Source organism: Physella acuta, unplaced genomic scaffold (genome assembly GCF_028476545.2).
Source record: "Physella acuta isolate Inbredline_101_S28 unplaced genomic scaffold, ASM2847654v3 ptg000988l, whole genome shotgun sequence".
In the NCBI taxonomy this organism is placed as follows: domain Eukaryota; kingdom Metazoa; phylum Mollusca; class Gastropoda; family Physidae; genus Physella; species Physella acuta.
Window position 1 is genome coordinate 476163 of NW_026732505.1, and position 21663 is coordinate 497825.

The 21663-nt window shown below is 34.5% G+C and overlaps 3 protein-coding genes across 3 annotated transcripts; all 3 read left to right on the forward strand.

The window, feature by feature from the left end:
- Positions 1–273: 273 nt before the first annotated feature.
- Positions 274–7602, forward strand: LOC131954302 (uncharacterized). The gene is made up of 6 exons (XM_059317885.1): positions 274–493; positions 1239–1399; positions 2055–2185; positions 2439–2583; positions 4118–4233; positions 7497–7602. The coding sequence occupies exons 1-6, from the start codon at positions 409–411 to the stop codon at positions 7549–7551; spliced, it is 693 nt and encodes a 230-aa protein (XP_059173868.1). The 5' UTR covers positions 274–408; the 3' UTR covers positions 7552–7602.
- Positions 7603–9513: 1911 nt separating this feature from the next.
- On the forward strand, positions 9514–14829 carry LOC131954271 (uncharacterized). The gene is made up of 6 exons (XM_059317851.1): positions 9514–9668; positions 10203–10363; positions 10913–11043; positions 11835–11979; positions 12501–12616; positions 14756–14829. Exons 1-6 carry the CDS (start codon positions 9584–9586, stop codon positions 14808–14810), a joined length of 693 nt encoding a protein of 230 aa, XP_059173834.1. The 5' UTR covers positions 9514–9583; the 3' UTR covers positions 14811–14829.
- A 1537-nt stretch (positions 14830–16366) lies between these two features.
- Positions 16367–21581, forward strand: LOC131954272 (uncharacterized). Its single transcript, XM_059317852.1, has 6 exons — positions 16367–16493; positions 17808–17968; positions 19182–19312; positions 19620–19764; positions 20304–20419; positions 21479–21581. The coding sequence occupies exons 1-6, from the start codon at positions 16409–16411 to the stop codon at positions 21531–21533; spliced, it is 693 nt and encodes a 230-aa protein (XP_059173835.1). The 5' UTR covers positions 16367–16408; the 3' UTR covers positions 21534–21581.
- The last annotated feature ends 82 nt before the right edge of the window (positions 21582–21663 follow it).

The window sequence follows — 21663 nt, forward strand, 5'->3', positions numbered from 1 at the left end:
TAAACCTTCTTCTTATCCAACCAAGACTCCAGTTGTCCCCTAAACGTTTTCTAATCAATGTAGTCTCATAAGCCTTCTCCTCAACCAAACAATTTTATATAGTCTCATAAACCTTCTTCTTATCCAACCAAGACTCCAGTTGTCCCCTAAACGTTTTCTAATCAATGTAGTCTCATAAGCCTTCTCCTCAACCAAACAATTTTATATAGTCTCATAAACCTTCTTCTGATCCAAGCAAGCCTCATGAAGTCTCATATAACCTTCTCCTAAAGTCGTCTTAATATCCCTAACCAGAACAACCCTCAGCCTCGTTAGCTATAAAATATCGCGTATACCCGACTTACTTGTTCTGTCGGTGTTCTACTTATAGTAACGACAACTCAGTTAAATATAGAAGATCACACAAGAATGGTGTCCCTTGCATGTCTGGCAGGATTCCTGCTTGTAATTATCTGCAAAAGTAATGCCGAGGACCAGGCGGGTGTTTCTTCTGGTGTGTATTCATATTTTTTCATCCCGTATGATACGCTTGACAATTTTTTTGTTGCTTTTATTGAGTAAGAAGCTATATACTCTTATTTGATACTTTTTCCATACTTTTCCGATATATTATTTTTGTATATTTTTAATATATTATTTGGGTTTGATCCTCGCCAGTGCAGGCCATGTATGTAACAAGCGGTTTTCTGTACAATGCTTTGACTCTGTGGTTTATTACATTTTTACATTTTATGTGCAATGAACCGTGAACTAGAAGAATGGTAGGTTAATCGTTAAAATAACGTGCTATCGTTGTTTTGACGGTCGAAAAATGTAATGATAGTTAATTTTTTAAAAACATTTTGTGCACAAACATACATACATACGGCGAGGGTTATGGTTCACGTTCAGGTTTGCGTTGTATATTATATATATATATATATATATATATATATATATATATATATATATATATATATATATATATATATATATATATATATATATACATATATATATATATATATATATATATATATATATATATATATATATATATATATATATATATATATATATATATATATATATATATATATATATATATATATATATATAAATATATATATATATATTTATATATATATATATTTATATATATATATATGTGTGTGTGTGTGTGTGTGTGTGTGTGTGTGTGTGTTTGTTTGTTTGGGTGCGTGAAGTCGGTGATCTCTAATGTGCTTCTCTTACCCTAGAGTACTCTGAAGCATTCGTAAACCTTCTCTACGTTTTCAACGGCAACTTTACTGACCGGCTGCTGGTGGAAGCTTACAAGAACATTAATGACCCGGATGTGGATGTGCCACACCATGTAGCGGTCGTGTCAATCCCAGTCTGGATCCCAGCTTTGGGACAGGTAAGGAAATGATATGCCATGTCATTGTCATGTCGCTGTCATGTCAGTGTCATGTGAATGTGAATGTGAATGTGAATGTGAATGTGAATGTGAATGTGAATGTGAATGTGAATGTGAATGTGAATGTGAATGTGAATGTGAATGTGAATGTGAATGTGAATGTGAATGTGAATGTGAATGTGAATGTGAATGTGAATGTGAATGTGAATGTGAATGTGAATGTGAATGTGAATGTGAATGTGAATGTGAATGTGAATGTGAATGTGAATGTGAATGCGAATGTCAATGTCAATGCCAATGCCAATGTCAATATCAATCTCAGTGTCAATGGTAGTGTTAGAGTCAGTGTCAGTGACAATACCGATGCCAATGCCAATTTAAATGCCAATGCCAAAGTCAATGTTAATGTCAAAGTCAACGTCAATGTCAAATTCTATATCTTTTCAGTGTCACGTCAGTGACATGTTAGTTCCATATCATTGTGATTTCTTAAACAATTTTATTTAAACCAATCCCTGTGAAAATACCCACGCTATGTATTCAATTGGCAGTAATAGTTTTCGGCTTGTTTCGCTTGAAGTGGACATAGTCGCATAAAACATTAGTTTCGGCTCCGGAGCAATAGTTCCTGTTCCAGTTTTTCAAATATTTTCAGGCGGTGACCTACCTCTACGAGGAGTATTTTAAGAAAACTTTACTCCGTCGCCTGATCTGTGTACTGTGGGAACTCAGTGACGGTGAGATCTTCATGCAACCTTACAACATCACGTCTCCTCCTAATGATATGTGAGTTCAGGTCGCCAGTTCAAATTGTATGTGCTTGAATTCTATTTGTAAGGTTAATTTAAGATAGTGTTCCTATTATGTCTAACTATAAATTCATTAAAATGAACATCTTTATACACACACACACACACACACACACATATATATATATATATATATATATATATATATATATATATATATATATATATATATATATATATATATATATACAATGCATGAATTGGCTTAAGTTTTTAAAACTACAAAACAGGTCTAAAATCTTTACCCTCGACCAAGTCGGAAATTTGACTTACGATGACTTGAGAACCAGAATGGAATGTCGGACGAAGTTTGAACGTAAGGGGACACACACATTCAAAGCTTCAGTGCCTGACTGCGATGATAAGGACGGCGGGGTCAGATTTCTTATTTCTAGAATGCCAGCTCTTAAGTACATTTCGTTAAAATTTAAAATTGTTACCAAATTTACTTGGTTGTTTTTAGTTTTATTTACAATCCAACGAAACTCTGTATTTGTTACAAAAGAAATATAGCGCAAAATTGTGTGTAAACGTAATACTAGGCGTAGCGACCCTTCCCGGCGCCCGGGGACAAACTTTTCGATTTGCACCCCCCCCCCTCAAACTTGCGATTTGCACCCTCCCTCAAGATTTCGATTTGCATCCCCCCCCCCCCCACTTCAAGATTTCGATTTGCACCCCCCCTCGAACTTTCAATTTGCACCCCCCTCGACCTTTCAATGTGTTTTTCCAACCCATTTTGGCGCCCCCTAAGGTCGGCGCCCGGGGACATGTGTCCCCGCCCCCCCCCCCCCCTCGCTACGCTGCTGCGTCGCGCAAAACTTTGTTAAGAAACATTAAGAGGGATGGCATCAGGACACCATCGAGAACATCAATTTTTTTTATGACTTACAGAAAATCGTATCCGTGTTATTAGAATTCATAAAGGGGTCGTCCATAAATGACGTCACACTCGTAGGGGGAGGGGAGTCCGTAATTTTGTGACGGGTGTGATGAGGGGGAGAGGGGGAGCGTTCAGATGGTGTGACGTCAGACTTTATTAAAAAGCAATGTTAGAAAACGTGTTTCAGACGTTATTTCGAACTTTATAAAACTGTTTAAATATATTGTAATAGGAATTGATTAAAATACTTTATGTTGACAGAGCTCAGACAAGATTTTTTGAAAAATATCAATGTTTTAAGAAAAACTCAACTGCAATTTTTAAGGGGGTGGGTTGTAGGCTTAGGTGGGAAGGCATTTTAGGGTGTGGGGGGGGGGGGTGCTGGCTTTTTGTGACGATGTGTAACGGATGGAAGGGGGAGTTAAAAATCGTCAAAAAATCGTGACGTCATTTATGGATGACCTCAAAGACGAAAATTTTCAGGGGGTTTCATAATGCTAACAAAAGAAGCAATACACATTAATGTGTGCGTATAAAAAAATAAGCTATTAGAATTCATAAAGACGGAAATGTTTAGGTGGTTTCAAAAAATTTGCTGTTTGTGAAATTTCAGACAAAACAAGCAATAAACATCAATGTGAACATAAACAAATACGTTATTTGGAATTTCAAAAGACGAACATTTACTTTTAGTGAATTTTCTAACAAAAGAAGCAATATACATTAATGTGTACGTTTAAAAAACAAGTTATTAGAGTTCAAAAAGAATTTTTTCAGGCTGTCCCTAATTATTTACTTTTAGAGAAATTTCTAACAAAATAAGCAATACACATTAATGTGTACGAACAATAGATACACTATAAGTTTATCAGAAATATTTTATTTTAGTAAGATTTCTTGTAAAAAATTAATAAACATTACTCCGTACGTACAAATAATAAGTTATTAGAATGCATTGAAACAATTTTCTTCAGGCTGAGCCTAAAAGTTTACGTTATTAGAATTCATAAAATTAATTTTCTTCAGGTGATTCCAAAATACTTCCTGACATGGTCTTGTAACTCATTGGTGGCTGTCGCTAACAACCCTAGTCAAGACGAGTACTCGGCCATTCCAATAGTTACCGTTAGGGAAGGACCAAGGTAGGATGTTCATGTTTACAGTTTAGGTTGAAACCATAAGTAAACTATGTGCAAGCTGAAAATAATTAAATCTTGTTTGTTTTTAATGGTCTGTGAATTTTAGGTGATTTTTGTTTGTTAATAATTTTTTTATTGCTTTTACCTTTCCATGACTATTTAACTAGTATAAAAAGAATACATTATACAAATTTAATTTATTATAGCCTAAAAATGAAATTGTGGGGCCCAAAATAATTGGGGTCTCCAGGCTGCTGCTTTATTAGCCAACCCCCCCCCCCCACACCCCTTAAGCCCTCACAGGCTGAGGATGTGTGTTCGTTTGTATTTGTGTTTGATTGCAAGTGTGTCTGAGTGCGTAGGTGCAAGATTGTGATATGTGTGTGTGTGTGTGTGTGTGTGTGTGTGTGTGTGTGTGTGTGTGTGTGTTTGTTTGCTTGTGAATCAGTTGAATCAAGTATGAATATGTTATTCGCCAAAAAATATTTGTATCTGTACTTAATCAAACACCGATTAAGCAGGAAACACATTTTGTTGTAAGTAAAGCTCAGTTTCTATAAGACTATAAATCCTATTGCTTTAATTACACATGTATGTAGGTTATTTCATTGTATCACAAACTGGATACAAATGGAAAACCTTAAAATTCTTTCTAACAATAAACTGGATTATATTTAATGCTCACTTGCTAATTAGCAACGCAGTTATAAGCCAACCAGAGTTAATTTATAAAAAATATTAAAATTTAATAATAAAACTGTACTGGAATTTATTAAACAATGTTTTATTAGAACAAAGGACGTTTTACTGTTATTGCGCATCTGACAAAACAAATATTATTTTCAAAGATTTACAAGCAACACTAAATACTACAAAACTCATAAATAACTTGTTTAAAACTGCTCTGAATTCTTAGATGGTTTGGTCTTTATATACTTAGGTATAGCAGGCATTTATTACGGCACTAAGACTTGTTAAAAGTGATTTCGCCCCTTGTTAAAATAGCTATAACAGCCATCCGTTTCTTCACTTGTTAAAATAGCTATAACAGCCATCCGTTTCTTCACTTGTTATTAGAACAAAGGACGTTTTACTGTTATTGCGCATCTGACAAAACAAATATTATTTTCAAAGATTTACAAGCAACACTAAATACTACAAAACTCATAAATAACTTGTTTAAAACTGCTCTGAATTCTTAGATGGTTTGGTCTTTATATACTTAGGTATAGCAGGCATTTATTACGGCACTAAGACTTGTTAAAAGTGATTTCGCCCCTTGTTAAAATAGCTATAACAGCCATCCGTTTCTTCACTTGTTAAAATAGCTATAACAGCCATCCGTTTCTTCACTTGTTAAAATAGCTATAACAGCCATCCGTTTCTTCACTTGTTAAAATAGCTATAACAGCTATCCGTTTCTTCACTTGTTAAAATAGCTATAACAGCCATCCGTTTCTTCACTTGTTTTATTCCCAAAAAAATATTTGCATCTGTACTTAATCATACAGGGATTAGACGGGGAGGGGGGGGGGAATAATGGAGGGGGAAATGTCCGGGGGTAATTGACGGGGGAGGGGATAATGCCCTGAAGCCGTCTACAGCGTCATTAGTAAACCTGGCTATAATGGCCATCCACTTCGTCATTTGCAAATTACAATTAATAAATCTTCTGCGTAACAAGTAATATAGGATATAACACTGAATAGAACATTCTACAATTTATCCACACATTTAATTAAACTAGTGAGACATTAATTAAAATTCCACAGCGAGAACATTTCGAAACGAGCAAGTATTACAAAGGTCTAACCGGTCAATAAATGACACGTGTCTAACCACCATTGATCTTTTTTTAATGTAAGCTTGACATACATAGGCGGATCCAAATGATAAGTACGTGGATGGCTTAGGGAATAACCGTCCACAGGGGCTCGCCCGTTTAAACTCATACAGACAGACAGAGTAAGCAAGTTAAATAAAAGTTTGTAAAAACACATTACTATTAAAACAAATCTTATTGTTCGTACTTTGTGCTTAACTGAGACAGAAATTAAAATTAGATGACGAATTCCAGCTGTTTCCAAATGTATTCAGAATTTATTTTAAAATCAATATAAAGACGTAATTTTTTTATTGTTTGTATTTGATTGATCCCCATTTTCCCTTTGATGAGCAATTTTAAGGTGTTTTGAAAAATAATCGGGTTTTTTTTTTTTTTTTTTTTTTTTTTTTTTTTTTTTTTTTTTTTGCAATTAAGTCATCGCAATGCAACACATAAGGAATCGATATGGTAAATCAAAGACGGGATTTTGGTTTACTGAAAAACGTGTTTAAAAATATATTTTGCGTGAGTTTTATCAGATTATAGTATAGTAACTTGTCTAAATTCATCATCTCCATATTTTACCGTCGACGGCCAGGGTATATGGGGACGCCAGAGAAAGCCAGTCTTTCGCAACTTTCTTTGCTCTTCCTCCACATAATTCTGCTCCTGTCAGTAGTTTTCTGCTCTGTGTTCTAAGTCTCCCTTAGCCTTCACAGTCCACTCTGAGGTGGACAATCGAGCGCTTTTGCTGTAACTTCGTCAGGTCTCTCTCTCTCTCTCTCTCTCTCTCTCTCTCTCTCTCTCTCTCTCTCTCTCTATATATATATATATATATATATATATATATATATATATATATATATATATATATATATATATATATATATATATATATATATATATATATGAAGAAGAAAATCTGACAAAACTATTTACTGAACTAGAAGCAGCATTTCTACATACAGAAAATACATCGTAATGCCAAGAGAATGGTAATACATTCAGGGGCCCGGGGCGAACTTTACCATTAACCACCCCTCCCCCTTTGCTCTCTACATTATATAGTCATTCAAGCTGGTGCCAAAAATGCACCCCCCCCCCCCTCATTTTAAAAATTACTACACAGTAAAAAAATATTTTATTTTGGTGTAATACAATTGATGTCGAAAACAGTTAAAGTAGTGTGTAAAACCATGTAGCAGTTTACTTGCTTAACTTTTATAGTGTATAAGTCAATATCTAACTTAAGATAATCTATTAAACTTTTTTCCAACCATTTTAGCGCCCCCTTAGGGTTGGCGCCCGAGGCGGCCGCCCCATCTGTCCTCCTGGGTGGTGGATGTGTACCCGTAGCTTCTCTGGAAGCGTTTTTAAGTTAGAGAAGACTTTTCGAAATAGTCATCAATATTTTAAATACATTTTCTTAATATTTATTCAGGTATCCTTTTCCACCTTACATGAACGGCATTGAGAACAGAGTTACCTGTGAGTAAATCTGTGTCTACATAAAACTTTACTGACCAATAAATTGATCTTTTGAAAATGTTTTGCTTTTTCTTTTCTTTTAACACTGTTGTTTTGGGTTTAAATCTAAAAGCTTGGTATTTAATTGTAGATATAGAATTATCAGTAAATGAAAAATTATGTAAATGACAACATAAGGATGTTGTACCATTTCTCACTGCGCTACCAATTAATTAAGTAGTTTAAAAAAATATTTGTACTAATTCATACAAATGGAAGGACGTGGTCTTGTGGTAGATAGCTAGAATGACGACCCAAACGTCTAAAGTTCAACTCCAGGTTCAAGTCAGTAGAATGTCACTGAGTCCACCCAAGTATGAGGGATACCTAAATCAAGTTATGGAGAACAAAAGCGGCTATGTATAGTACTAACTGCACTATCCCGTCATATGCCAAGTTCTCTAAAACAGATGAACTCTATTTCATCTGTTCCATGTGTCTTGGGCACGAACGGGAAAAGAAAGTAATATATACTTGTTTTTCAATTTAATTTGTGACATTTGAGACGATAAGCTATTTAGTAGATAAAGTACATTATTGCGTGTCGATCGGAAAACAGATGTTAATCATTTTATACAGTTTATACATACAAAGATACTTGATACTTAACAGATGAATACAAAAAGTGAATTGTTCATAAAATTCCATGTTATGTAGACATAAAACCTGTCAAGTCAAGAATATTTAAGTATTAATATTATTTTAATGCGTGTAAGATAACAAGCATTAACCGCAATACGAAGATCATGTGTGTGCATGTTGCTAAACGTTGAGTGAGTAGTTAAGCAATATTTATGTGAACAGGTAAATAGACGCTAGATGAACATGTATAGCAGATAGACAAAAGGTTTAGGAGTACGAGTAAAAAGTACAACTGCATGTCGGCATAAGTTGTCAGTTGTGTGAGAGATAGACATAATGTGAGTAAACACGTACACAGACGTGATGTCAGCAGTTTGATGAAACGTTTGTAGCAGGTGGAAAAAATAAATGTGAACAGGTTGATAAACATTTCATGTGCAGGTCGCAGAGGCGTAACGAGGGAGCGGGTGGGGCGCCGCCCCGGTCGCTGACACTATGGGGGTGTCAAGCGGGATTGAAATGTATATTCTAAGCAGTCTTACTGAATTATTCACAGTCGAGGTTACGAAAATAGACTGCTACGTGTTTTTTTACGGACTTACTTAGCTGCTTTCTACGTCAAATATGTGAAACCTTAATAAAAAGAGAAAGTGGTTGGCAAAAATGCCTCGACCATTCTAAGTTGTGGAGGGAGGGGGGGGGGGGTATCTAAAAAAAAACAAATATGTATGCATAATAAGGGGAAGAGGGGCGCAAAATTGATAGTTCGTCCAAGGCGCCGGAATGGGTAGCTACGCCTCTGGCAGGTTGATAAACATTGTAGGTTGATAAATATTGTCTGAGCAAGTTGATGCTAGCATTGCAAACAGGTAGACAATGTTTTAGTCTAGGTAGATAAAAACGGATTGCATGAGCAGGTTGTTAAAAGATGTATCAGCAGATTAAAAACACTCTATGTCAGGAGATTGGTTAATTAATGTGAACAGTTTGATAAACTTTGTGTGAGGAGTATGTATGTTGACATATACATATAATGTGTGTGGTAGACATCACGTGTGAACATGTACATAAAGTCTACGTCAGAATGTGGAATAGCATTATGAACAGGAAACAAAAATATATGTGAACAGATGGAACCCATTAGCTCTTAAAAGGTAACTGTTTTATAATTATAAACCTGTACACAAATGTGATATTATCAACAAACGTTATTTGTTATTCCGAAGAGTTGTCAGACTTAGACAAGTTTATGTAATGATCATTATGCAATTTTATAATAGCCGTTGTTAAAAACAAAATATTTGAATTGTTATGATCTTCTATCAAAAGATTTATATAACTACCGCATGTTGCTTATTGATAGCTGCTAATCTCCAAACAAAAGTCACGTAAAACAGATCTCAAGCAAGTCACACAGGAATGACGTCCCTTTGGTGTCTGACAATTTTACTGTTGATGTCCTGTAGGACAGGTACAGCAGACGACCAGGTTACGGGAACTCAAAGTAGGTTTATATGTAAAAATATTTACATCTTAGATTTTCTTTGTTTCACTTTTAATTAATTATGTATATTGTTATGTTTATGCTTTCGTTCAAACCCAGACTTTCGCAAGGCGTAAGTATTTGAGAATGTTAGTTTTTGATAGGATAACTTAAGTTTAGAAATAGGCTTAGAATATCGAAATACATGTTTACGACAGATCTTTAAAATAAGCTGGCAAGACAAAGTACAAAATAAAGACATGTATTCAAACACAAAACAGCAGTCAATAAATAAGGCCATGAAATGGAACTGTAGAAAAAGAAGCAAAGGACTCACGTTCGCGCAGATAAGGGGCGCTGCCCAAAAACGAATCTAGTGGAGAGGTGTGATTAAAGCCCTTTGCTCCCCAGGGGCCACAAAGGATTCAATCAAGTTTCCTTTGTTTATATTTCTTTTGGCCTCGTTGTTGGTACATCCTCAGTTAATTATTTTCACTCTTTCTAAAAATGGCTTCCAGTTTCATTTCACTAGTTATTGTTCTTAATTTATTTTAGAGTACTCTGAAGCATTTTCCAACCTTCTCTACGTTTTGAACGGCAAGTTTTCTGATCTAAGGCTGGTGGAAGCTTACAAGAACATCGATGACCCGGATGTGGATGTGCCGATAGCTGAAGTTTTAATGGCGATGCCAGTCGAGATTCCAGCTTTGGCACCGGTAAGAAAAGTTACGTATCAGTGTCATGTCAGTTTCATCTCAGCGTCATATCTGGGGAAACGCAGTAGGACGAGAAAGTTTATATTTGCTAACTCCAAAAGTTCTGGGTTTTGACGTATGAATAGATGATCGATAGCCGGGGAAAGAAAATCACCTAGGAGAGATAAGTTCAAAATCAAACAACTGCTGCCTTGTAGTTTGTTTTTTAGGTGGACAAAGACATTGGAAGGATATCCAGAAAGAAAGGCCGCAGAAATCGTGGTCAATGCAACGCCATTTTTTTCGTTCATTTCGTGCTCAATTCTTTGTAGTCTTGCAGTTTTATTTTAAATATAGACATGTTTTATACATATACACATATTATTTACTACGACTGTTCGTTCGAACCCTTTTTTCTGGAAAAACTTAAATTTAGCTTGACCCAAGGGTTACGAAAATATCTAGCTAATAAAAACAGAATTTTAAAAATTATGCTGATTTTGTTTAGCTTTTGAAGAACACACTCGCGTAAAGTGGTAAGTTCAGCTCCAGTTTCTCAAATATTTTCAGGCAGTGACCTACTTCATGGAGGAGTATTTTGAGAGAACTTTACTCCGTCGTCTGATCTCCGTACTATGGGAAAACAGCAACGGAGAGATGTTCATGCAACCTTACAACATCACGTCCCCTTCAAACAACATGTAGGTGTAAATCAGTATATTGCCCAGGGATCAATGGTCCTTGATATATTTTTTTCCTGAGATCAACTGTCCTAAAATTAAAAGCCGATTGTACTAGTTACAAATGCGGCATATTTTTAAATTGTATTACTAACGTTTTGTAATTATAACTATTATGAACTGTTAGACAAAATGTTCACACAAAAACCGATTGCAATACTACATTAATTTATTAATCACAGCTGATTTTATTTTTTTAAAATATTAATTTTTTTCTTAACTCCTAATCTGCTTTTGGGTGACAGCTACCTAACGTAATAAAGTTGCAGGAGATAAGAGATTTTTTTTAAAAAACTTGCTTGCCAGATTATAGATCTGTGTTTGATGAGTTGATTGTAAACTTATTACTCAAAAATCACACTTACATTTTGTTAAAAATAAAATAATTACTCCATAAAATAAAATAAAAAATAATCACTCCCTCTGGAAGATGAGGTTCGTTAGCTGGGGACAGCCACTCTTCTATGAGAGAAAACTCAAAACAACTGCTGCCTTGTAGTTTGTTCTTGATTGGACAAAGGCTACGGGAGCAAATCCAATAAAGGAAAAGCTGGCTAAAATCGGAGTCAATAGCCTTAATGGTGCAAAACCAGTTGATGCGTATTGGATTCCTTCCAACACTAAAATTAAGATCGAAGAAGACTCCAATTTAAATTGTGTTCTGTTATGATGGTTAAATAACGCTAAATATCGCAATACTGCTCCTTGAATTACAATGCGTGCATTACTATAAAATAATACATCTCAAACAGGTCTAGGAGCTTCACTCAAGACCAAATTAAGCTGTTGACATGGAACGACTTGAAAACTAGACAGGAGTGTAAGGCGAAGTTTGAACGTAAGGGGTTACACACGTTCACTTCATTTCTGCCGGACTGCGACGATAAGGAAAACGGGGTGAGCTTTGCTATGGTTAAATTCCCAGATAGTAAGGAATCTTCTTTAAAGTTGATATATTACCAAGATACATTGCTGTTGTTTTATACCTTCGGTTGTAAAACTATAAAAATCTACCTTTTGTAGAAATCGATTAGTAAATTATTTTCCGTAAAAAAAGATGACTTGGAAAAACATTTTTTAAAAAGCAGACATTATTAAGAACATAATAATGATGAATGCAGTATATTTCTAAAAACATTTGGCCTTGCTGAGATTATTGATACGCATTTTAAAAAATTATGGGAAGGCGTGCTACTCCAAACGTCTCGAGTTCGGATCCCGGGTTCGAGTTTGTTGGACGTGCCTGAGTTTACCCAGCTCTGTAGGTACCTGACTCACGTTAGGGAAGCGAATCTTGACCATACCAAGGTCATTGAAACAGATGAACCCTACTTTATCTGCCTCGTGTGTTGGGCACCCATGGGAAAATAATCTAGAAAATTACATCAATACAATTTCATAAAGAAAACTTTCTTCAGGTTGTACCAAAATACGTAATGACCTGGTCTTGCAACTCATTACTGTTCATTGCAAACAACCCTAATCAAGACGAGTATTCGGCCGCTCCCATAGTCAACATCAGGGAAAGTTCACGGTAAGATGGTCATGTTATCATTTAGGATAACATTATTAAGAACATAAAAAGTAAGCTAGAAAAATTGCGCAAAAGAGTTTTGGAGATTAAAGTGTGGAACCAATGCAGAACCCAGACTGTATATCACAAATGTGGTTTAGGGAAATATGTTCATAGCAAAATCACCAAAGTCCTAATTTTTCATCATTCTTGGTTTCTTGCACTTTTAGATACATGTTCATTTTGTATTTTTAAAAAATAATTACTTTAATGAGAAAAACAAATGTATAAGTTTAAAGTACCATTTTTATGAGCCAATCAATTTAAAAATAATCCTTTTTTTGTCCCAATCGTTTATGCTGTCTACGAAACGTTTTATATACGTTATCATATTGTATTTGGCATCATCGCATAGGTGTATTTCTCGTGTATTTGATAATCTTATTTTCCATCATCTCACACACACCTAAAGCTTTACAAATTACGCTCATATGGCATTTTCGTTACCTATTTTTCGTTACTTTTTGTTGTTTTTCTCAGTTGGCAGTTTTTCAACACTAAAAAGCCTACATATTTAATGTTTTATTTATATTAAAAAATGCCCACCATGTTTTCAGTCATTATCGTCGTGCAAAAATAAAACGTTTTTTGCGAGGGAATTATGATGACTTTCATAGAAAGAAAAAAAGTATGGTAAATAAAATGCAAATTTTAAAAGAATAGTACGAGTTTTTGGACCTTCTAGAATTCTGAACAGTAGCTTCAACTAAAAGTTGTCATGACAAAAGTTTTAATATATAAGGAAATATAAGCCGTTTAAGTTATGTTGCTTTTAGTGTAAATATCAAAAAAAGGTAAAGCGTTTTTAAAAATACCAAAAAATTCAATTTGGCGGAGTTTTTTCCGTATTTCCATGACAACCAAAATTGTTTTCAACGCTTTTTTTTTTTTGCTTTTTAAATACTTATCATCATGCGCCAAAATATGGTAAAAGCATTCAAAACGCTTTAACTCTTGAATTGTAAAAAAAAAATATAAATAGATTAAGCATATCCCTTTAAGTTTTTAGCGATCAAAATTGAAACTTGTAAGTCCTACTCTGCGGTTTAACCTCTTTACTTTCTCGTCTACGAAATATGATGGATGAAATGTTATCGTGCAAAAATCTAAATCGAGATTTTCGCAAATTTTAACGTTTTATAAACTTCCGGAGACGGAAAAACTTAATTGTGCCATCCTGCCCATTGGTGTGTATATCTTTAAACACGATAACTTAAGTATCGTTTCAGTTATGTTGACCAAATTTTATTTATATATATACTATATAATATAATTTTAAGTTTTCGATGACATTTTGAGCAATTTCCTGAAACTTGAAGTGATGCTTACCCTATAAGTCTCTAAAAAAAGTGATAACATATGAACTATTAACGTTATTTGACCAGGTTGAAAAGAAATATTGTGAGCATGTTTCAGATGTTAATATTACATTATAGACGACGGTTTTTTTCAACTTATGTACCATTTCCGGTAATCAGAATTGGTACGTTACTCTAAGTCGTAGGGAAAACGACTGATTTGTTTTAAACATTTTCACATAGGTCTAGAATCGATGACAATGCACTGTGACATAAAATGTGAATTAATCAAATGTTTTATTTACTTTAATTTTTAAAAATTAATTAAATTTCCATTATAAAGTACAATTTTTTCCCACAAAAATTATGCACACAATTTTAAACGCACATGCGGAGAGCAATCTTTTTTTTTACTCGATTATATTATATTAAACAAAATTAAGTATTTTTAAAAAATGATAATAACTATTTCTTTCTATAGCCAGATTGCACCGACAGTTTCATCCCTTTTACTATTATATTACACTATACTAGAAAGTTTTGTGGAGATTACTCCGGTTTTATTTATTGTGTGGTGTCTACAATTTTTTTTACAAAGAGTGATCTTCTCTATTATGAAATTATAATTGAGAGAAATACGTTAATTTAAGCTATTCTTTTTACTAGGGAGAATATTTAATACTAGATTATAGAATATATTATTATTTCAGATTTTTGTGTGATACAGTGACTGTTGTATGTGTTTGTGTGTGAGTTCCTGAGTAATATTTTTTTTTAATTAATTAAAAAATGTCCCCCACAGGTTCCCTTTTCCGCCATACCTAAAGGAAGTCGAGGACAAAGTTTCATGCGAGTAAATTGTGCCTGAAACCGTCGTATCAATAAAAATATAATCATTGGAAAATAAACTTGGTTGTTTCAGTTTTATTTTAAAATCAAACGAAACTCTATATCTGTAGCGAAAGAAAAAGAGCTCAAAAATGTGTGTGAACTAATACGACGTAAAATATTGATGAAGAAACATGTGGAAAGGTGGAATAAGGACACCATTAAGAACATCAACTTTGTTTGGTTAAATTCTAACAACTATTGACTTCACGAAAATTATATCGTCGATATTAAATATAAAGACTATTTGTTTCACGCAGTTCTTAAATGTTAACTTTTTAGTTAAATTTCTAATAAAAGAAGAATAAACATTAATGTGTACGTACAAACAAAAATAAATATAAACGTTTTAATAACATGCTGGGTGCTTCTTAAATGTATATAATACAATAGCATATTACTGAGTCTACCCAGCTCTAACGGGTACCTGACTCACGTTAGGGAGAACATAGTGCTGCATACACTATCTTTATGTCTATTAATCAGATGAACTCTACTTCATCTGCCTTAAGTGTGTTGGGAATGAACGAAAGATAAAAATAATGTATACATATTTCTCTTGTTAATTTGTGGCATTTGAGACAATGACAAATACAAACATGCTCGATACTTCGAAGATGAATACAAAAGGGTTTTGTTCATAAACTTGCAGATCGGTTGTTAAAATTGTACCCTGTCAACTCAAGCATAGTTTATTATTTTTTTTATTTTATTGCGAAGATAACGAGTATAAACCGCAATATGTGTGTTCGCATGTTGCTAAAAGTTGTGTGAGCAGGTTGACAATAGTTTTGTGAACAGGAAAAATTTATGTCGATAAAATTTGTGTTAAATATAGATAAGATGTGTGTGAACAGATTGTCATCGGCTAGATGAAACGTGTTGAGCTGAACAAAAAGTGGGAGCAGGACAGTAAACAACGTGTGAGCAGCTTGATAAACACTGTGAGCAGGTCTATGCTAAAAATGTAAACAGATAAACATGTTAAATAAATTGATTTTATGAGCAGGTTAATTAACGTTATTTGACCAGGTTGAAAAGAAATATTGTGAGCATGTTTATAAAAAAAATTGAAAAGATTGATACATTTTGTGTGAAGAGACAAGGAAATGTATGTCGATACGAAGGCTACACATAATTTGTGTGATAGACAGACAACATGTGCGAATTTGTACACAAAAGCTATACGTCAGAATGTGGAATAGCATTATGAAAAGAAAAACAAAAATATTTGTGAGCAGGCAAACCCAGTTAGCTAATAAAAGTTAATTATTATTTTATAATTATATATCTAGATAAATGAACATTAAATGTGATAAGTTTCGTTTAAAAAACAATACATATATTACCCTTTATTTATTATTTCAAAGACTTGTCTGATCTAGACAACTTAATGTAATGATTAAACAATATTCAAATAGCTATTGTTGCATGAAATATATTAGAATTTTTATGATCTTCTATTCAAAAGCGTATATAACTACCGCATGTTGCTTTCTTGTTTCTTGCATTTGCTCGTCTCCAAAGAGAAGCCAATAAAAACATATCCCAAGCAAGTCACACAGGAATGACGTCCCTTTGGTGTTCGACAATTTTACTGTTAATCTCCTGTAGGACCAGTACAGGAGATTACCAGGTTACGGAAACTCAAAGTAGGTTTATAATATGTGGATAATACAACTGTATTTTCCTTTGTTTCACTTTAAATTAATTAATTATAGTTATTGTTATATTTATGCTATCGTTCTAGAGTTTTCGCAAAAGTTTAGTATTTGGGGATGTAAGGTTTAAGGCGAACTTAGTTTTTGGAAAAGGTCTAGCATTTCGATTTCGGCCCGATGAAAAAAGTCTGGAAGAAACACTGATTCGTATCAAGATACTGTACATGTGTTGTCGTTGTTGCTATTAGTGTTGTTGTTGTTGCTTTATCATCGCTTTATGTTTTTTAGCGCAATTTCCATACGGACAATTGCGATTATTAACTCGTCATTTCTGGATGGATGAATGAATGAATCAATGGATGGATGGATGTGTGTCCGCAGCTTTAAGTCGTATCTCCTCCTCAGCGAAGCAATATCGAGGACTAGTTCCAAAGCAAATATGTTAAGCAAGTTCCGAGGATGATTGTGGGCCAAAACAATTCCCGGAATTCCTTCCTGGATTTCCCTGAAAAGCCAAAAAACCTCGCAAAAATGCAGTTTTTGGCCCATATCTCGGCAACCAGACAACGTAGCGACTTGAAACATTTACCAATCGATTTCTGCCATAATTTAGAACAATATTGCCGAAGAAAGTTTTCAAAAATATCCTTTCGTTCGGTCACAAAAAATTAATTAATAACATTTAAACTGAGCATCGTGTAGGCCTAGGATGATATTTTTAATTTAAACTGAGCATGGTGTAGGTTTTTAGCGCAAAAAAATATCCTTTCGTTCGGTCACAAAAAAATAAAAAATTGTTATGGATAACATAAGGAAATTGCGCTTAAATTGTCACTAGACTTTTTATTTACTTGATGTTTATTAGAATTTCATTTTAAATTTCATGTATAAGTAAAAGTTTTCCTTTCAAACCTGACGGTCTATGGGGCAAGTGAAGTAGAGTTCACTTATTTCTGTGACTTCGGCATATAAAGAGATAGTGTAGTCAGCACTATGCCCATCCGCCTTTACTTTCCCTTACGTGGGTTAGGTACCCATCAGAGATAAGTGGACTCAGGTACGGTCTACTGACTTGAACCCTGATTCGAACTCGAGACTTTCGGGTTAGCAGTCCAGCTCTCTACAGCTAGACCACTCCCTCCGAATTTCATGTATACGCTGAGGATCAGTTTCAAATATAAACATGGCTTCTAATGGTCGAAGAAATGTATAGATGTTACACAATTTTTACTGTATGTTCTTTCGTCTCTTCCAAAAATTCTTTCAATTTTCATTTTTCTATGTATTGTTCTTAATTTATCTTAGACTATTCTGAAGCATTTTCCAACCTTCTCTACGTTTTGAACGGCAAGTTTTCTGATCTAAGGCTGGTGGAAGCTTACAAAAACATCAATGACCCAGATGTTGATGTACCGTCCGCTGGAGTTTTACTGGCGATGCCAGTCGAGATCCCAGCTTTGGCACCGGTAAGAAAAGAATTCATAAAGTCAGAATCATTTCAGAGACATGTCAGTGTCGTGTCAGTATCGTGTCAGTGTCGTGTCAGTGTCGTGTCAGTGTCGTGTCAGTGTCGTGTCAGTGTCGTGTCAGTGTCATGTCAGTGTCGTGTCAGTGTCGTGTCAGTGTCGTGTCAGTGTCGTGTCAGTGTCATGTCAGTGTCGTGTCAGTGTCGTGTTAGTGTCGTGTCAGTGTCGTGTCAGTGTCGTTTCTGATGGATGGCATGGTCGGGCAGGAAAGTGTATATTTGCTACCTCAAAAAGTTCTGAGCGATGACTCCCGGTTAGACGAGGAAAGACAACTCTAAAATATATATAAAGAAAAGTGGTCGGTTGCCCGATAGGGCACTTTCCGGCACCGCAAGCGCTTTGGCAGGATCCTGAATCGGGCTAACCGAACACGGGGGCCGGTGACGGTCGCCCACGAAGTTCATGAAGAGGGGGTGGGTCAAAACTGACAGCAACTGACGGGAGACTTATATTGGCTACAAAGCGAAAACTATTCCCCACGTAGGAAACCCTTCATAATTCCTGAGGTCGTAGACAGATCCTCGGGGGTAACAATAAAAAACTATGATATCTTCGGGAAATTTGCGGAACGGCTTTAGAAGTGACCGGTCCGAATTTCCCTTTATAAACATTGTTATTTTCGTGAAAAACGATGACTATTTGCAAAACAGTTTTAGGGCACTGTGCCTCAGTACATCCGGCTCAGTTTTTCTATAGACCTGAGGAAATGAATCGGCAATACGGATAAACTATCGGTCAGCCTTTGCTCTTACGCTGATTGCTAAAAAGTGATCGGGATTGAAATATTTATACATTATATATATATATATATATATATATATATATATATATATATATATATATATATATATATATATATAGATATATATATATATATATATATATATATATATATATATATATATATATATATATATATATATATATATATATATATAACGATAAAACGAAAATAGAAACGTATATAAAATAGTTTACTACGAGTTTTAGCTTGACCTCCTTTCCCCTTCCCCCCCCCCCCCCCCTCTCCCCATCCTTCTAGAAAATATTTAGCTTTACCAATCCCCTGTAAAAAAAATTATCACTGATAAACATTAGAGACAAAAAGTGCATAGAGTAAAAAGTTTGGCTCCACTTTCTCAAATATTTTCAGGCAGTGACCTACTTCTTTGAGGAGTATTTTGAGAAAACTTTACTCCGTCGTCTCATCTGTGTACTCTGGGAAAACAGCAACGGAGAGATGTTCTTGCAACCTTACAACATCACGTCCCCTTCAAATGACATGTAGATATATTTTAGCAAATCAAGAATACTATTTACTTAATTAAAATACATATAGCAACATTATACATTTACTATGTACATATGTACATATATGTAGCTATGCATATAGTTAACACTTTGTATTTATTTTAGACTAAGATAGTTAATGGTTTAGCATAATATCATAGCATATAGCTCCCTAACGAACGAGATTTTGAATTTTAAACGAGGGATGATGGTTAAATAACCATAAATATCCACCAGGCTGCTCATTTAATTAGTCGAGAATAAGAGTATAAATTATTGTTTTAAAAATATTCTAAAACAGGTCTAGGAGCTTTACTCTCGACCAAATCAAGCTGTTAACATCAAGCGACTTGAAAACTAGACAGGAGTGTAAGGCGAAGTTTGAACGTAAAGGGGTACACACATTCACTTCATTTCTGCCGGACTGCGACGATAAGGAAAACGGGGTGAGCTTTGTTATGGTTAAATGCCCAGATAGTAAGGAATCTTTTTAAATTTAAAAACATTACCAAAATACTGTGTTGTTGTTGTTTTTGACTTCAGTTGTAAAACTACAAAAATCTACGTTTTGTAAAAATCGAGTAGTAAATATTTCCGATTTTTCCGTAAAAGAATGACGACTTGGAAAACATTTTTTTAAAGGCGGAGATCATTAAGAACCTAATGGTGATGTTTGGGGTGTATTTCTAAAAGCATTTGGCCCGGGTGGAATTGTTGATACGCATCTTGAAAATTATGGGATGGTGAGCTATTCCAAAAGTCTTGAATTCGGATCCCGGGGCTCGCGTCTGTTAGACATCCCTGAGTCTACCCACTGATGGGTACCTCACTCACATTAGCGAAGCAAATAATGACCATACCGATGTCATTGAAACTGATTAACTCTACTTCATCTGCCTCGTGTGTCTTGGGCACCAACGGGAAAAGTTTTTTTTTTTTTTAGAAAATTCCATTGTTAGATTTTCATAAAGAAAATTTCCTTCAGGTTGTACCAAAATACGTAATGACTTGGTCGTGCAACTCATTACTGATCATCGCTAACAACCCTAATCAAGACGAGTACTCGGCCTCTCCCATAGTCAATATCAGGGAAGGTTCACGGTGAGATGGTCATGTTTATCATATGGATAGAATAACATGGTTTAAAAAGATGAAAAGTAAGCTAGAATAATCGGGCAAAAGAGTTTTGGAAATCAGCAGAAAAAAAATTGAATTTTAGTAGTTTCCACACTGTATTGTATAGGAAATATAAAGATAGTCGTGCTAAAAACTAAATCGGGATTTAGACTAATTTTGACGCATTGTAGAGTTCTGGAGCTGGAAAAACTTAGTTGTGGCAACATGTCCGTTTGTGTGTGTCTCTAATAACTTGTGTACCGTTTCAGTTATGGTGACCAAAGTTCATATTATTATAGTAATATTATTTAAAATTTGCTGTTTTCTGTGAGCTTTTGCGCGTTTTCCGGTAATCGGAAAATATACGTACCCTGTTTTAATGATTTCCTCAAAAATATCACTTGTATTGATTGATTGTTTCAAACGTTTCACGAGGTCAAGATTTGATGACAATGCACTGTGGCATAAAATTTGACTTAATTAGGCCTAGATGTTTTATTAACGTTTTAAAAATTAATTTTAAAACTTCTTTAAAAGCGCTCACTTTCCGCTCATTTGTGCACACAATGTTTACACTCATTAGGTGAGCAATACTTTCTTCTACTCGATTCAATTAACAATGTTTTCAATTAAGTATCTAAAAAATTGATAACAAAACATTTCTTTCTATAGGCGGATTGCACTTATACGTTTAACCTCCTTACTCTTATTACCCTATTCGAGAAAGTTTAGGGGAGATCACTCCGGTTTAATGTGTTTGTTTACGAAATTTGTTTCACAAGAGTAATCTTTTCTAAAGTTTTAAATTGATAAGAACTATTCAACTTAAGCTTTAAGCTGTTCTTGTTACAATGGAGAATTTTTTTTAAAACTAGGCCATAGAATATGTTATTTGTTAGACACTTTGTGTGTGTGTGTGCCTATGTGATAAGTAAGTGTTTATGTTTGTGTGAGATTCTAGCACGTGTGAGAGTGTGTTTTAGGTTAGAAATGAAAGTAATAAGAATTTTTTATTATTAATTGATTACAAAATGATTCCTACAGTTACCCTTTCCCGTCGTACCTGAAGGAAGTCGAGGACAAAGTTTCATGCGAGTAAAAGGTGTCTAAAATCTTCGTCTCAATAAATTATCTTTAGAAAATCGTTTTATTGTTTTTATATTTACTTTGTTGTGTCAGTAAAGTGTTAAAAATATTAAAAAAAACACAGCTGCATTTACTTTCCTATC

What these genes read in the sequence shown, in the direction of transcription:
- LOC131954272 (XM_059317852.1), top strand. Translation starts at nt 16,409, where the DNA reads ATGACGTCCCTTTGGTGTTCGACAATTTTACTGTTAATCTCCTGTAGG. An exon ending in GCGACGATAAGGAAAACGGG is followed by an intron (nt 19,765 to 20,303) that starts GTGAGCTTTGTT and finishes AATTTCCTTCAG; the next exon opens with GTTGTACCAAAATACGTAAT. An exon ending in AATATCAGGGAAGGTTCACG is followed by an intron (nt 20,420 to 21,478) that starts GTGAGATGGTCA and finishes TGATTCCTACAG; the next exon opens with TTACCCTTTCCCGTCGTACC.
- LOC131954271 (XM_059317851.1), top strand. Translation starts at nt 9,584, where the DNA reads ATGACGTCCCTTTGGTGTCTGACAATTTTACTGTTGATGTCCTGTAGG. An exon ending in CCAGGTTACGGGAACTCAAA is followed by an intron (nt 9,669 to 10,202) that starts GTAGGTTTATAT and finishes AATTTATTTTAG; the next exon opens with AGTACTCTGAAGCATTTTCC. An exon ending in AACATCAGGGAAAGTTCACG is followed by an intron (nt 12,617 to 14,755) that starts GTAAGATGGTCA and finishes TGTCCCCCACAG; the next exon opens with GTTCCCTTTTCCGCCATACC.
- LOC131954302 (XM_059317885.1), top strand. Translation starts at nt 409, where the DNA reads ATGGTGTCCCTTGCATGTCTGGCAGGATTCCTGCTTGTAATTATCTGC. An exon ending in ACGTCTCCTCCTAATGATAT is followed by an intron (nt 2,186 to 2,438) that starts GTGAGTTCAGGT and finishes ACTACAAAACAG; the next exon opens with GTCTAAAATCTTTACCCTCG. An exon ending in GCGATGATAAGGACGGCGGG is followed by an intron (nt 2,584 to 4,117) that starts GTCAGATTTCTT and finishes AATTTTCTTCAG; the next exon opens with GTGATTCCAAAATACTTCCT.